At 43.5% G+C, this 13,567-nt stretch overlaps 1 protein-coding gene across 1 annotated transcript; it reads left to right on the top strand.

Annotated features, from left to right (window-relative positions):
- The first annotated feature begins 2,698 nt into the window (after window positions 1-2,698).
- On the top strand, window positions 2,699-9,180 carry krt79 (simple type II keratin K8b (S2)). Its single transcript, NM_001124734.1, is given in 9 exon segments — window positions 2,699-3,208; window positions 5,027-5,235; window positions 5,945-6,005; window positions 6,104-6,199; window positions 7,178-7,342; window positions 7,518-7,643; window positions 7,812-8,032; window positions 8,152-8,195; window positions 8,356-9,180. Coding segments are annotated over 9 exon segments (1,614 nt in total). The 5' UTR covers window positions 2,699-2,782; the 3' UTR covers window positions 8,622-9,180.
- The last annotated feature ends 4,387 nt before the right edge of the window (window positions 9,181-13,567 follow it).

The following is a 13,567-nucleotide window of genomic DNA, read 5'->3' as shown; positions in this document are numbered from 1 at the left end:
CCTTGGCTCCCCCAACCACCCCGTGTGCCCCCCAAGCTCAAATTATTTTTTGAGGCTGCCTCTCGGGCTTCCATCGTGGCCGCGAATCCCGGTGTCGTCGTTGTTATTCCTTCGATGCCTCCTCCTGCTTCCATGGCAGGCTTTCGTATCTTGCCAAGACTTCCTCCCAAGTCCAGGATATTCTCTCCTCGACCTCCTCCAAAGACCAGGATGCCATCTCCTCCCGAGCACGCTGCTTGGTCCAGTTGTGGTGGGATCTTCTGTCACGATCGTCTGTGGAATAAATGGTCCAAGGCGCAGCGTGCGTAGAGTTCCACATGTTTTAATGAATGAAACTCACCAAAAACAATACAGCGCAAATGAACCGTGTAGTAAATGCAGTGTTCACAGGCACTACACAAAAACACGATCCCACACACAACAGGTGGAAAAAGGCTGCCTAAATCTGATCCCCAATCAGAGACAACGATAGACAGCTGCCCCTGATTGGGATCCATAAAAGGCCAACATAGAAAAGGAAAAACTAGACTACCCACTAGACTACCCACCCTAGTCACACCCTTGTTGAGCTGTGCTCACTTGAACTGGAAGGTGGCTCGGCGGTCCTTTGTGGGCAAATTTTGTCATCAACTTTGTCATCAGCCTGTCATTCTCTGGATTTATGGTGCTTTCAAGACAACTGGGAACTCTGAAAAAAACTATGTTGAATCATGACGCTAGTGATCTACAGGTCAGAGCTCTAGCAAGAAGCCCGGTTTCCCGACTTGGAATTCCAAGTTGGAATACTGTTCAAAATGTTTTTTCCCAGTCAGAGTCTTGTTTCTTTCAGAGTTCACAGTTGTCTTGAACTCACTGAAGTCTGAGATTTCCCAGTTCCGATTTTCCAGTTGTTTTGAACACAGCAGAAGTCTTGCTGGATTGACAGTACGGCCAATGTTGAATGTTTACCCTTTTAAGCTTGGAAAAGAGACACTTAAACCCAGACTTGGACCACACATTCACTCCACTGAATTGCAGGATAGTGATTGCTTTGCAATGCTTGCAATTAGACACTGATTTCTTCCAAATCACTCACTGTTGAATTTGCAATTTCCAACTTGTTGTTTAATGTTTATGTCCAATGGTCGATGAGCACCGATACGTTTTATCTATAATTTCTCTTCATCATTTCTCTTCATATGACTTGATTCATGATGATGACTGCTAGCTAAGATTTTGAAAGTATGATGTTGACAAGATCAGTCCAATCATATAACGTGATTTGACATCATTTTATCTGTGGCCAATGACCTTGAGCCTTCTCGAACGGGCACTTCTTATTTAACTCTATCGACAGCACTTGGAGGTGACTAGTGTCCTCGTGAGTGACAGAACACTGAGCCAATCACGGTGCAACTAGAGAACATTACCAACCCCTACGCTCTGCATTTTCGGCTGGCTGACCCACCCCCACAGAAAGCACTGAGTTAGGCTGAAACACCTGCATTTTGGAGCTGCCTTACTCAAGAAAGCAAAAAAACAGACCATGTTTGTAAACTGTACGGCTCAATGATACAATTTTTGTACATTGTTTGCAAACTGATATGCGACACATATTAATGCCAAAATAACATGCAAAACAGGCAAACCTCCCCCCAAAAAATGTATATATTTTTTTATTGCTAAACAGGTGGTGCTCAAAACAGGTGAATGACAGGTCCCCATCGTGGGTAATCAAGATTACAAGCGCAACGGCACTGCTGTATATCTGATTGGTGTTATCTGGTAAGACAAAGGTATATTTGCCTGCAACTTTAAGGAGGCTTCAGTAGATCACAACCCAGTAAACCATCATCACCTTATAACCATGATATTCTAACATGGGTTTCTGTAACATGCTGTGAGACATAGAGGAATGCATGTAGCCTGAGGCCTTGCTCCAAACCACAACAACAAGCCCCATTGGGTGAATAGCTTGAACACCTAGCTGGTTGGTGTAGTTGTCCCTGTTTCTAGGAATAACTGGTTGTGCTGAGAGATAACATTGGCTGATTGAGAGCATGATGGTTCAAAAAATGATTATTTAAGTAAAAGTATAAAGCTTCTATGAGGTCAATAATATAAAAAAAGGTGTCTGTGATATCAGGACAAGCCTACTAGCAGCATTCATTCATTACAACCCTGAGTAGCCCAGGCTCATTACGTTCATGGTAGGCAAGGCATCCTGTTTCACACCTTCAGTACAGTATCTAACTGGACCTGTCTGCAATCAGGTTCTGAATTAAAGAGCAGCACAGTGAGCAACAGTTCTGCTTTGCACCTGACCTATATTCCATGAGGTTTACTGGCAAGCTTCTAATCCCTTGTCTTGGAACACATTTGACTATGTAAAGCTATGTAGAGAGGTGATCCTGTTCAACTACATGACAGTTTGTATAACCAGCTGTTATCATATTTCACCTCAGGCTTTAGCACTCCAACAGGTCCACTCCAACAGGTCCCTTATGCCCTACCCCCACCATGTTTTTCCAAACAGGGTTCAAATGCCAGGTAATAATTTGGTCAGAAACTAAAAGTATTCTGTTACACTGTACTACTCCTCCCTCTTCTCCCTTCACCCAGAGGCCTGCCCAATGAGAGTTAGCCCTTTGGCCCCTCCCACCGGGAAGGCTCTTAAAACCAGTGCTGTAACTCATTCTCTGTCTATCCACTCGGGTTTCCCCAGCACTCCAGACAAGCCTGCCTGCCACTCTGTCTCGCCCCTCAGTGTCCTTCACTCACCAACCGCTCAAGACCAGCCAGGATGTCGGTCAGGAAAACTACCAGCTACACCGTCAAGTCCTCTTCCTCTGGGGCAGCCCCTCGCAGCTTCAGCAGCATGTCCTACTCTGGACCCAGCCAGGGGGCCTCTCGCCAGAGCTACAGCGCCCGTAGCTCCTATGGAGGGGCCAACAGGGGCATGGGAGGTGGGTTCGGGGCCGGTGGTGGAGGCGGCAGCTACATTTCCAGCTCCTCTGCCTATGGAGGTGGCATGGGCCTGGGGATGGGGATGGGTATGGGTATGGGTATGGGTGGTGGCGTTCATGCCCCCATCACCGCTGTCCAGGTGAACAAGAGCCTGCTAGCCCCCCTCAACCTGGCCATCGACCCCAACATCCAGATCGTCCGCACCAATGAGAAAGAACAAATCAAGGGTCTCAACAACCGCTTCGCCTCCTTCATTGATAAGGTCAGCCCTGGTAACCTGTCCCTGTCTATCCGTCTGTCTGTATTTCTATCTGTGTCTACCAATATCTCTGACAATGTACTTTGCCATGAGCTTAAACTGCTATAAAACTTTAGACTTTGAATGAAAAAGGGAAGTACAGAGTACAGACAATCTGTGGGATTTTATGAATCTATCTCTATTAGCTAGTACAATGCTGAGGTGTCTGTTGTGTAATGAACGTGGAACAGTGGAGAATATCTGTAGAAAAGTCCACGTTGTGAAATGCTGGTACACGCCGTGGGAGATCTGTTACAGTGTGTTAGGTTGAATACACGCACAAGCAAACTCATCAGCTTGGAAAAGGGAAGAAAACCTTGACTTGTCTGAGACTGAACGCAGTCAAGCAAACTGCTTGTGCTAGTTTTCTCTGGGGTCTCGAGAATTCACATCTAATGGTTTTGCAGTAATTGTCCTTTTATATGATGAAAACAGAAGTGCAGCAGGGTGGGGTGGGGTGGGGTGGGGTAGAGAGTTTCTACAGAAGGGTGTGTCTGTGTCTGGTTAGAGTAGCTAGTGATCTGGTTTACCTTGGAAATGGCTGCCTGCCCTACCCCTGCGGAGGGGTGTGGACTGACCGGGGTGCGGCCCTGCCCCTGTGGAAGGGTGTGGCCCTGCCCCTGCGGAGGGGTGTGGCCCGCCCCTGCCCTGCTGGACACTCCAAAAAAGGTCACACTCCTGGAACACAGACAGGACCATTTTATCATCACCATCATTGTTACGTTTACATACTTTTTATATTCTTAACAAGTCTTGGAACAATGGAATGAAATTCAATGAAAGGGTAGTCTATACGAAAACATGGAGGGCAACATCGGAACACGGTCAGACATCAATACATAACATTTAAAAGTGATAGCAATGTTTCATATTGCTTTAGTTTAATTGATGCCTGGGGGCCGTTTTCTTAATAGCTTCTCTACTGACTTATCTGTCCCATATGCTTTAGCCTGCACCACTGGGTTCATATTTAAAAAGGGCAGCTGGCTAACACCAGTGGATGGGTTACATACCAAGGAACAAAACGAATCAGAAAGGGGTTTTACCACTGCATGTTTCTAAAGGGAATAGATAATAGTTTGCAGATGGCCCCTCCTTTTTAATCTTGTGATAACAATTCCCTTTCCTACTTATTTCTAAGTATTGCAGTTGAGGCAGCCATTTTATGATCATTCCTGAGGCTCAGTCAGGAGCAATGTCCACTAACAGCCATCTATTTATTTATTTTATCCCCCTATTATAGATGAGCCAACATGCTCTCCGCCTCCCCCATTACACCTACCTGTATACTGCAGTTAAATATTTACCTTCTAGTTGGTTGGATTGGCTTTGTCACGTTCCTCTCAATTCTCTCTCTGGCGGGTGGTCGCCCCACCTCCCGACCGCGCCCTTTCAAAACAGGAAAAACATGAAGGAGGTCTAAATAACTCTATCCCCAACTCTTTCCATCTCCCCCTCTGCCTCCTGTCAGGATGCACATCATACCTTCCTTGGAAAAATTGTTTGCTAGGTCTATCCTCAAAACATCCGTCCCCACAAGCTCCAAACACTAATTTAAACAATAAACACCCTAATTTCTCCCTCGGAGGATTAGAAAGTTCACATGAGGATGACATGAGGATAGTCATGGATGAGTCATGTTAACCCACCATCGATGTTCCTTTTATGGGAGAACAGAGAATAGTCCAGAAATGGAACAATAAATTGTGATAATTTGATAAACTGGTGATCAATGTGCTTATCAAATGAATCAACATCTACCCCCTCTTACACAACACACAGGTACGCTTCCTGGAACAGCAGAACAAGATGCTGGAGACCAAGTGGAACCTCCTCCAGGGACAGACCACCACACGCTCCAACATCGACGCCATGTTCGAGGCTTACATCTCCAACCTGCGCAGACAGCTGGACGGCCTGGGCAACGACAAGATGAAGCTTGAGGCTGACCTGCACAACATGCAGGGCCTGGTGGAGGACTTCAAGAACAAGTGAGTTTGCTATTCATGTCTCTGTCTTTAATTAACAGATGTCGTCAGCCACATTTTCAGAAAAGACTTTGCTTGGGCCTCTGCCTGGCCAGGATATAGTACCATTGGAGGGGTGCAGTAAAGGATCAGGGAAAGCCTGCTAGTAGAGGGAGTTTTTGATTTAATCAGTAACACAGGACACACCAGTATTGTGTAATCTCAGTACCATAGATGGACAACACCCAACTATAGTCCATTCTCTTCACATCGTAGTGATTACTACACTGAACTGGCATGTCCTGGAGGAAACAGTAGATTTTACTTGACTGGAGGTGAAAGTCAATTAGATGACTGGATGTCTTTCAGCTTCGCTTACACAGATTGTTGCATCACGGCAACGGAACACACACCAGTGCGCCAATCTGTCAGTCCTGACAAATGATATGAGCACATTAGCAGTCTGTGTCCTCAGGGGGAAATTGCACCAAATAAAGAAACACCTCACAATCTCCGCCCAGATTGAAGAGTGCAGAGCAGAAAACGATTCCCAGAGGCATAGTTGTTATGAACGTAGCATTCATGCCCCCTAGTGTGAAAACGGTATATTAACTCTACTACTATACCATAATAATAAATAGTTACAATTATGACATTGAAATATATAAAATCAAATGTCGAATATATTCATATCTGAACTAAAAGCTAACATTGCTCACAATCTTCTCCCCAGGTATGAAGACGAGATCAACAAGCGCACCGAGTGTGAAAACGACTTTGTGCTGATCAAGAAGGTTAGCTACTTAAGTTTTTATCCCATCAGTTTTTCTGGCTTTGTTTTGTTGTCATCTTGTCATCTTGTTAACATGTGGATTGTGGATGTTCCTCTCAGGATGTGGACGAGGCCTACATGAACAAGGTTGAGCTGGAGGCTAAGTTGGAGAGCCTAACAGATGAAATCAACTTCCTGAGGCAGATCTATGAGGAGGTATGGCACTGAGCTCATCACTTAGCTACTTCCTGTTTACATTACTCCATAACAGTTGAGTTCAAAACAAATACCTCAAGCCATAACCTTATATAATGTATCTAACTCCATCTATCTACCTAACCTAATCTGCTAGTCAATTATTGTTGACTCTTCGGATCTTAATTAGGATGATATTATTAACTCTTCAGTTCTTAATTACTATGATATTATTGACTCTTCGGATCTTAATTAGGATGATATTATTGACTCTTCAGTTCTTAATTACTAGGATATTATTGACTCTTCGGATCTTAATTAGGATGATATTATTGACTCTTCGGATCTTAATTACTAGGATATTATTGACTCTTCGGATCTTAATTAGGATGATATTATTGACTCTTCAGTCCTTAATTACTAGGATATTATTGACTCTTCGGATCTTAATTAGGATGATATTATTGACTCTTCGGATCTTAATTAGGATGATATTATTGACTCTTCGGATCTTAATTAGGATGATATTATTGACTCTTCGGATCTTAATTAGGATGATATTATTGACTCTTCGGATCTTAATTAGGATGATATTATTGACTCTTCGGATCTTAATTACTAGGATATTATTAACTCTTCAGTTCTTATTTACTATGATATTTTTGACTCTTCAGTCCTTAATTAGACACTCATTCATTATAACCAGATGTGTTATTGGCAGCTTCCAACAACCGCCTGGATTTGTTTTTTTCTTTTATTTATTTAGTTATTGAGCTATGGCATATGGTGTTGTTTGTTGTATACACTGGAATGGGTCTCTCTCTCATGCTGGATCTGCAGTTTTACTGACATCTGTTAGGCATCTTGACTTTGAAGTCAAACTGCTGGAATCAATCTGGTTGGTTTTTCATGTCTGGGGTAGACTGAAGTCTGAAAGTCTTGTCTGTAATAGGCCAAGTGTTTGATGGTCTCTCTCTCTCTCTCCTTCTCTCTCTCCAGGAGCTGCGTGAGTTGCAGGGCCAGATCAAGGACACCTCAGTGGTGGTTGAGATGGACAACAGCCGTAACCTGGACATGGACTCCATTGTGGCTGAAGTACGTGCCCAGTATGAGGACATCGCCAACAAGAGCCGGGCTGAGGCCGAGACATGGTACAAGAGCAAGGTATAGTAATGGGCTCCTCTATAGTAGATAAACATGGTTTCTCCCTTTGGCATCTATGTTCAGGGCTGCTAATAGCCTTTCAGTACACTGAAAAGGTTGATGTAAAGTCACGTGTTTTCCACACCGACCATGAATCACTAACGAACCCTCTTCTTTCTTCCTGTTGGATGTTTAGTATGAGGAGATGCAGACATCTGCCACCAGATATGGAGATGACCTGCGATCCACCAAGACAGAGATCGCTGATCTGAACCGTATGATCCAGAGACTGCAGTCTGAGATTGACTCGGTCAAGGGACAGGTACACAACCAAGACTCTCAGTGCTAATAAAGTACAATCTTATCTTAAGTGTTAGATTTGTGGCATGTAGACTCACGTGATGTTGACAGAATATACTATTTTCCAAAGGCATTAACAATTTGATTATAAGCAGAAATGATGACATGCCGTGTCTTCGTCTTGTGTTAGCGTGCCAACCTGGAGAACCAGATCGCCGAGGCTGAGGAGCGCGGGGAGATGGCGGTGAAGGATGCCAAGCTCCGCATCAGGGACCTGGAGGATGCCCTCCAGAGAGCCAAGCAGGACATGGCCCGGCAGATCAGAGAATACCAGGAGCTGATGAACGTCAAACTGGCCCTGGACATTGAGATCGCCACCTACAGGAAGCTGCTGGAGGGAGAGGAGGACAGGTGAGATATAACCATGAAAATAGTACACGTCAGCTTGAAAGTACAGTATTATATAGCAATGAAAATACTGTATATTACCAGAAACTAACATTTTCAATTTGTCTTCTTTTCACAACCAGGATAGCAACTGGTATTCAGTCCATCAACATCTCCAAACAGAGCTGTAAGTACATGCCTTCCTCACACCATTTAGCAGACACATTTATCAAAATAAAACCCAGTGTTTTTCACCTTCTGTTTTGTGGTGCATTTAAAAACATCCATGATGTTCATGTTAAGCCAACCTGTATTCACCAGTTGTCTCTCTCTGTGTCACCTTACAGCAAGCTACAACTCCTTCCCTATGGAGAGTGCTAACAGCACCTACAGCAGTGGCTACTCCAGTGGTTTCGGCGGTGGTTTCGGCGGTGGATACGGCAGTGGATACGGCGGTGGATACAGTGGCAGCAACTACAGCTCCGGTAGCGGCTACGGTGGCGGCAGCACCTCCAACGTCACCACCCAGAACAAGAAGAGTGTCGTCATCAAGATGATCGAGACCAAGGACGGAAAAGTTGTCTCCGAGTCCTCCGAAGTGGTTGATGATTGAGCGGCTGGATAATGCCCTCTTGTCTACTCTCTTGATCACCATTCCACTACAGTGTAACAATTAAAGTCAAAGGCAAACAATGTTACATGAGCACAAATATAAATGTGGCTGTTAAGCAATAAACAGTTTTAATCCAACCAAAGATTTTAAGGGGACCACAGAATATTTTTCTTGTTCATACTGTATGTCTTATGCCTTTTCTAATTCTGTACTAAAACTAAATGCTTGCAGGAAATTAGCAAAAAATGAAGTTGCAACTTGTAGAACATTCTGTCCAAACCTCTGCAACCTTGATAACTGTAAAGAGGGCCATTCTCTGAGTTCAGTGGCATGACATGGATGATAATGTGTTCTGTCCATGACAAGCGTTGCTCAGAGTGGGTGTGAATGTGACAGTGCAGCACCAGTGTTCTTGGTCAACCTGTCTAAGATGTCTGCTATGCTAGATAGTAGTGCATGTCTTCCCTGTTGTGTTCTGTTGGACCCCAAAGAAGCTTCCCACCGTTGCCTGAGGTGCTGTTTTTGCTACCAAACAATTAAATGTGTTTTTACTGAAAACGTATTTTGTTGTGTGAGTTTCACGTCTTTATTCCTGCACGCTCAAATTCTTGTAAAAGTTTCTCCCAACATGGCTTTCATACATAGTCTCAGTCGATATGAAGTCAGTACTGAGATCATGCTGGTAAAACTGAAAAGGAAGGAGACAGAGAATCATCCAGTGGTAGTAAAGGAGAAGATGCGCATTGAGGGCGATGTGCACAGCACCTAAACAAACAACTTCTCACCTGCACACAAGCCTTTCTTCAGCTGTTATACTGTATTGCAATTCCATTCATTTTTTCAGCTGTTATACTGAATTGCATTCCATTCCTATCTTCAGCTTTAATACTGTATTGCATTCCATTCCTATCTTCAGCTTTAATACTGTATTGCATTCCATTCCTATCTTCAGCTTTAATACTGTATTGCATTCCATTCCAGCATGCTCAAGTGTTCTGGAAAGAAAGAAAGAAAGAAAGAAAGAAGGAAAGAAAGAAGGAAAGAAAGAAAGGGATACAGGTCTATAGTTTTTGACGTCAGATGAGTTGAGTGTTGGTTTCTTGAGGAGGGGAGCAAAAGCCATTTTGAAGTCAGAGGGTCGCCGCCATTGGTCAGGGATGAGTTGATGAGGGAAGTGAGGAATAGGAGAAGGTCTCCAGAGATGGTCTGGAGAAGGGAGGAGGGTATGAGGTTGAGCTGGCAGGTTGCCAGTTGCCGGTTGGCCAGACCTCACTAGTCTCAGAATGTCATCTAGAGAGAGAGGAGAAAGAGGTCAAGGCGTATGATAGTTCTGTGTGAGTGAGACCAATGGACTCAATAGGCTGAGTGAATGAGTAGCGGATGTAGTCAACCTTCTTTTCAAAATGGTTGACAAAGTCGTCTTCATATAGAGGGAGGAAGGAAGGGGGGGGGTGGAGGATCAAGGAGGGAGGAGAAGGTGGAAAATAGTTTATATTTGCTGATTGCCTAGGAGAGGTGAATCCACTCCCCCTCCAATACAGCCACTGATTACCAAAACAAGTCCCAATGTTCCCTGCCCCTTAGTTGTTGACACATTAACCAGGATTATCTGCAAATTATGAGCAGTCAGTAGTTAACACACAAAGTAGGCCACTGGGAAGACAGGCAGCACTTAACGTAGATGGCCCTAGCTAGCAAAAATACAGTATTAGACCACAACAGTTAAATACATTTTTTTTAACTTATCACTCATGGAGATAACAAGAGTTCTCTAGCTATAGAATTTTACACCAATTATTTAATCAGTTATGGCCATGAAAAATGTATGCTGTTCTTCCCCATGTTGAAAATAAGCTGATGGGACTGATTACAGACAAGATTTCTGATGACCCTTCCCAATCGGTCTCCTTGTTCTGTGTGAAATTTGGTGTAGTTATCATCTAGGGTACCATGTGATAACAGAGACCATCCCAATGCTGTCCATTCTGGCTCGATATACCCCAAAATGCATTCATGTATGACCTATGAGCCCACCTTAGGGGGTGTCAATACCATTCTAATCGTTTCATACCTTAATATGCGTTGTATTATGGAGTTATAAACATATCAAATTGCCTTAGCTTGAGATTGTTTCCTGATAATAGAAAATTACATTTCATTCCCTCAATCCTGTTTGCCCAACTAACCGACTAGGGGTCATAACATATAATCCAGTGATAACCACATTTAGTTAACTCAGATGCACGGGTATTATACGAAAATATAACCCACAGACATGGACCTTAATGAAAATCAGAATTAGATTTAGCTAGCCTACAGTAAATAAATATGTGAAATTTGGCCTGCTGGCCCATGGACTAATATATGTCTATGTCCCAGACTGGGCGCCACAGAGATAAATAAGGCTTACAGCAATTATAAAGCATTAAAGTAGGTTAAAATGTCATTCCATGTGAACAACATGTCAACACAAGTTTGTATTTTCATGAAATGCAGCACAAGGAAATATCTTTCGGGAAGGATTTCAGACATCACACATTTGGGAAATGACCTATAGAAGGAGTTCCCTCCGTATGCATTTTCACATGTCCCCTATTGGTCATGACTCCCAACATACTGGGCCTGTATTCATTAAACCTCTCAGAATAGGATCGCTGATCTTGGATTAGGTCCCTCTTGTCCATGTAATCTTATTCATTGTGCTCTTAAAGGCAAAACTGAACAGCAGAACACCTTCTCTGTGAAACATTATCAATACGAGCCCTGGTGATACTACTCTCAAAATCTAAAACACCCCTAAAACACTGCCACCTTTTTGGGCAGTGCCCCTGTGACAACAACAATTTTGGATCCCCTTGTGGCCCCCCTAAATGTGGAGTATGAAATCATTTCTACATAACTAATTTTTGCTATCGTTCTTTTTTTACATCCGTTATTAGACAGTGGCAACGTGGAACACTAATTTAACCCACACATTTTCTAGAGGGACGGCTTTAGGCGGAACACAACAGTATCGTACCACATGCAAAATGATATGACAACAATAACGTCTAATGTAACTGGCCCCTCTAACAGTACAACTGACCCCAGCTTGGCCCCCCCCTGTTGAAATGGTCTAGAAACGCCACTGCTCAGGGCCTGGACAGCTTGCTATCATCAACTGAAAAATGAATTCCCAAGTTTATCAAGACATTTTGCAGGAGAATGTAAGGCTATCTGTCCACCAGTTGAAGCTCAACAGACGTTAGGTGATGCAACAGGACAACAACCCAAAAGACAGAAGTAAATCAACAACAGCTTGAACAGACGAAAATATGCCTTCTGGAGTGACCCAGTCAGTCGTGACCTCAACCCGATTGAGATGCTGTGGCACGACCTCAAAAGAACGGTTCACACCAGACATCCCAAGAATATTGTGGAACTGAAAATGTTTTATATAGAGGAATGGTCCAAAATGCCTCCTGACCGTTGTGCAGGTCGTTGTGCAGGTCATTGTGCAGGTCATTGTGTAGGTCTGATCCGCAACTACAGACAACGTTTGGTTGAGGTTATTGCTGCCAAACGAGGGTCAACCAGTTATTAAATCCAAGGGTTCACATACTTTTCCCTCCCTGCACTGTGAATGTTTACACAATGTGTTCAATAAAGACATGAAAAAGTATAATTGTTTGTGTATTATTAGTTTAAGCAGAATGTTTTTGTCTATTGCTGTGACTTAGTTAAGATCAGTTAAAGTTTTATGACCAATTTATGCAGGGTTCACATACTTTTTCTTCCCACTGTAGGTGCAAAAAGTAAACAGAACAGTGGGTCAATTTCCACAATAACTAAGAGCGTTGAAGTGGAAATTAATTTAATTTGTCTTAACTGAATTGACATCGTTGTCTTTAAACCTCTTAAGCTGACAGTCCCTGAAATAGAATTACTTAAAAATATATGTTTACATGAATTATTTTAATGATTTCCCACCATTTATAAATCAGAAGACAACCATCCAGACATTCCTATGACCATGTAACTGTCTTCTGTTGAATAGACTTGTATTTGCTTCTATCTGGTGGTCGACTGCATCATTACATCAATCAATCAATCAATAAAATGGATTTATAAAGCCCTTCGTACATCAGCAGATGTCACAAAGTGCTGTACAGAAACCCAGCCTAAATCCCCAAACAGCAAGCAACGCAGATGTAGAAGCACAGTGGCTAGGAAAAACTCTCTAGAAAGGCAGGAAGCTAGGAAGAAACTTAGAGAGGAACCAGGCTCTGAGGGGTTGTCAGTCCTCTTCTGGCTGTGCCGGGTTGAGATTATAACAGTACATGGTCAAGATGTTCAAACGTTCATAGATGACCAGCAGGGTCAAATAATAATAATCACAGTAGTTGTAGAGGGTGCAACAGGTCCGCATCTCATGAGTAAATGTCAGTTGGCTTTTCATAGCCGAGCATTCAGAGTTAGAGACAGCAGGTGCTATAGAGAGAGAGAGTCGAAAACAGCAGGTCCGGGACAAGGTAGCATGCCCAGTGAACAGGTCAGGGTTCCATAGTCGCAGGCAGAACAGTTGACACTGGAGCAGCAGCACGACCAGGTGGACTGGGGACAGCAAGGAGTCATCAGGCCAGGTAGTCCTGAGGCATGGTCCTAGGGCTGAGGTCCTCCGAGAGTGAGAGATAGAGAGAAAGAAAGAAAGAAAGAAAGAAAGAATGAAAGAGAGAAAAAGAGAGAAAGTGAGAGAGAATTGAGAGAGCATACTTAAATTCACACAGGACACCAGATAAGACAGGAGAAATACTCCAGATATAACAAACTGACCCTAGCCCCCCGACACATGAACTACTGCAGCATAAATCCTGGAGGCTGATACAGGAGGGGTCGGGAGACACTGTGGCCCCATCCAACGATACACCCGGACAGGGCCAAACAGGCAGGATATAACCCCACCCACA

The sequence above is a fragment of the Oncorhynchus mykiss genome, chromosome 9 (genome assembly GCF_013265735.2).
Source record: "Oncorhynchus mykiss isolate Arlee chromosome 9, USDA_OmykA_1.1, whole genome shotgun sequence".
Lineage (NCBI taxonomy): Eukaryota > Metazoa > Chordata > Actinopteri > Salmoniformes > Salmonidae > Oncorhynchus > Oncorhynchus mykiss.
This window is presented reverse-complemented; position numbering and strand designations above follow the sequence as displayed.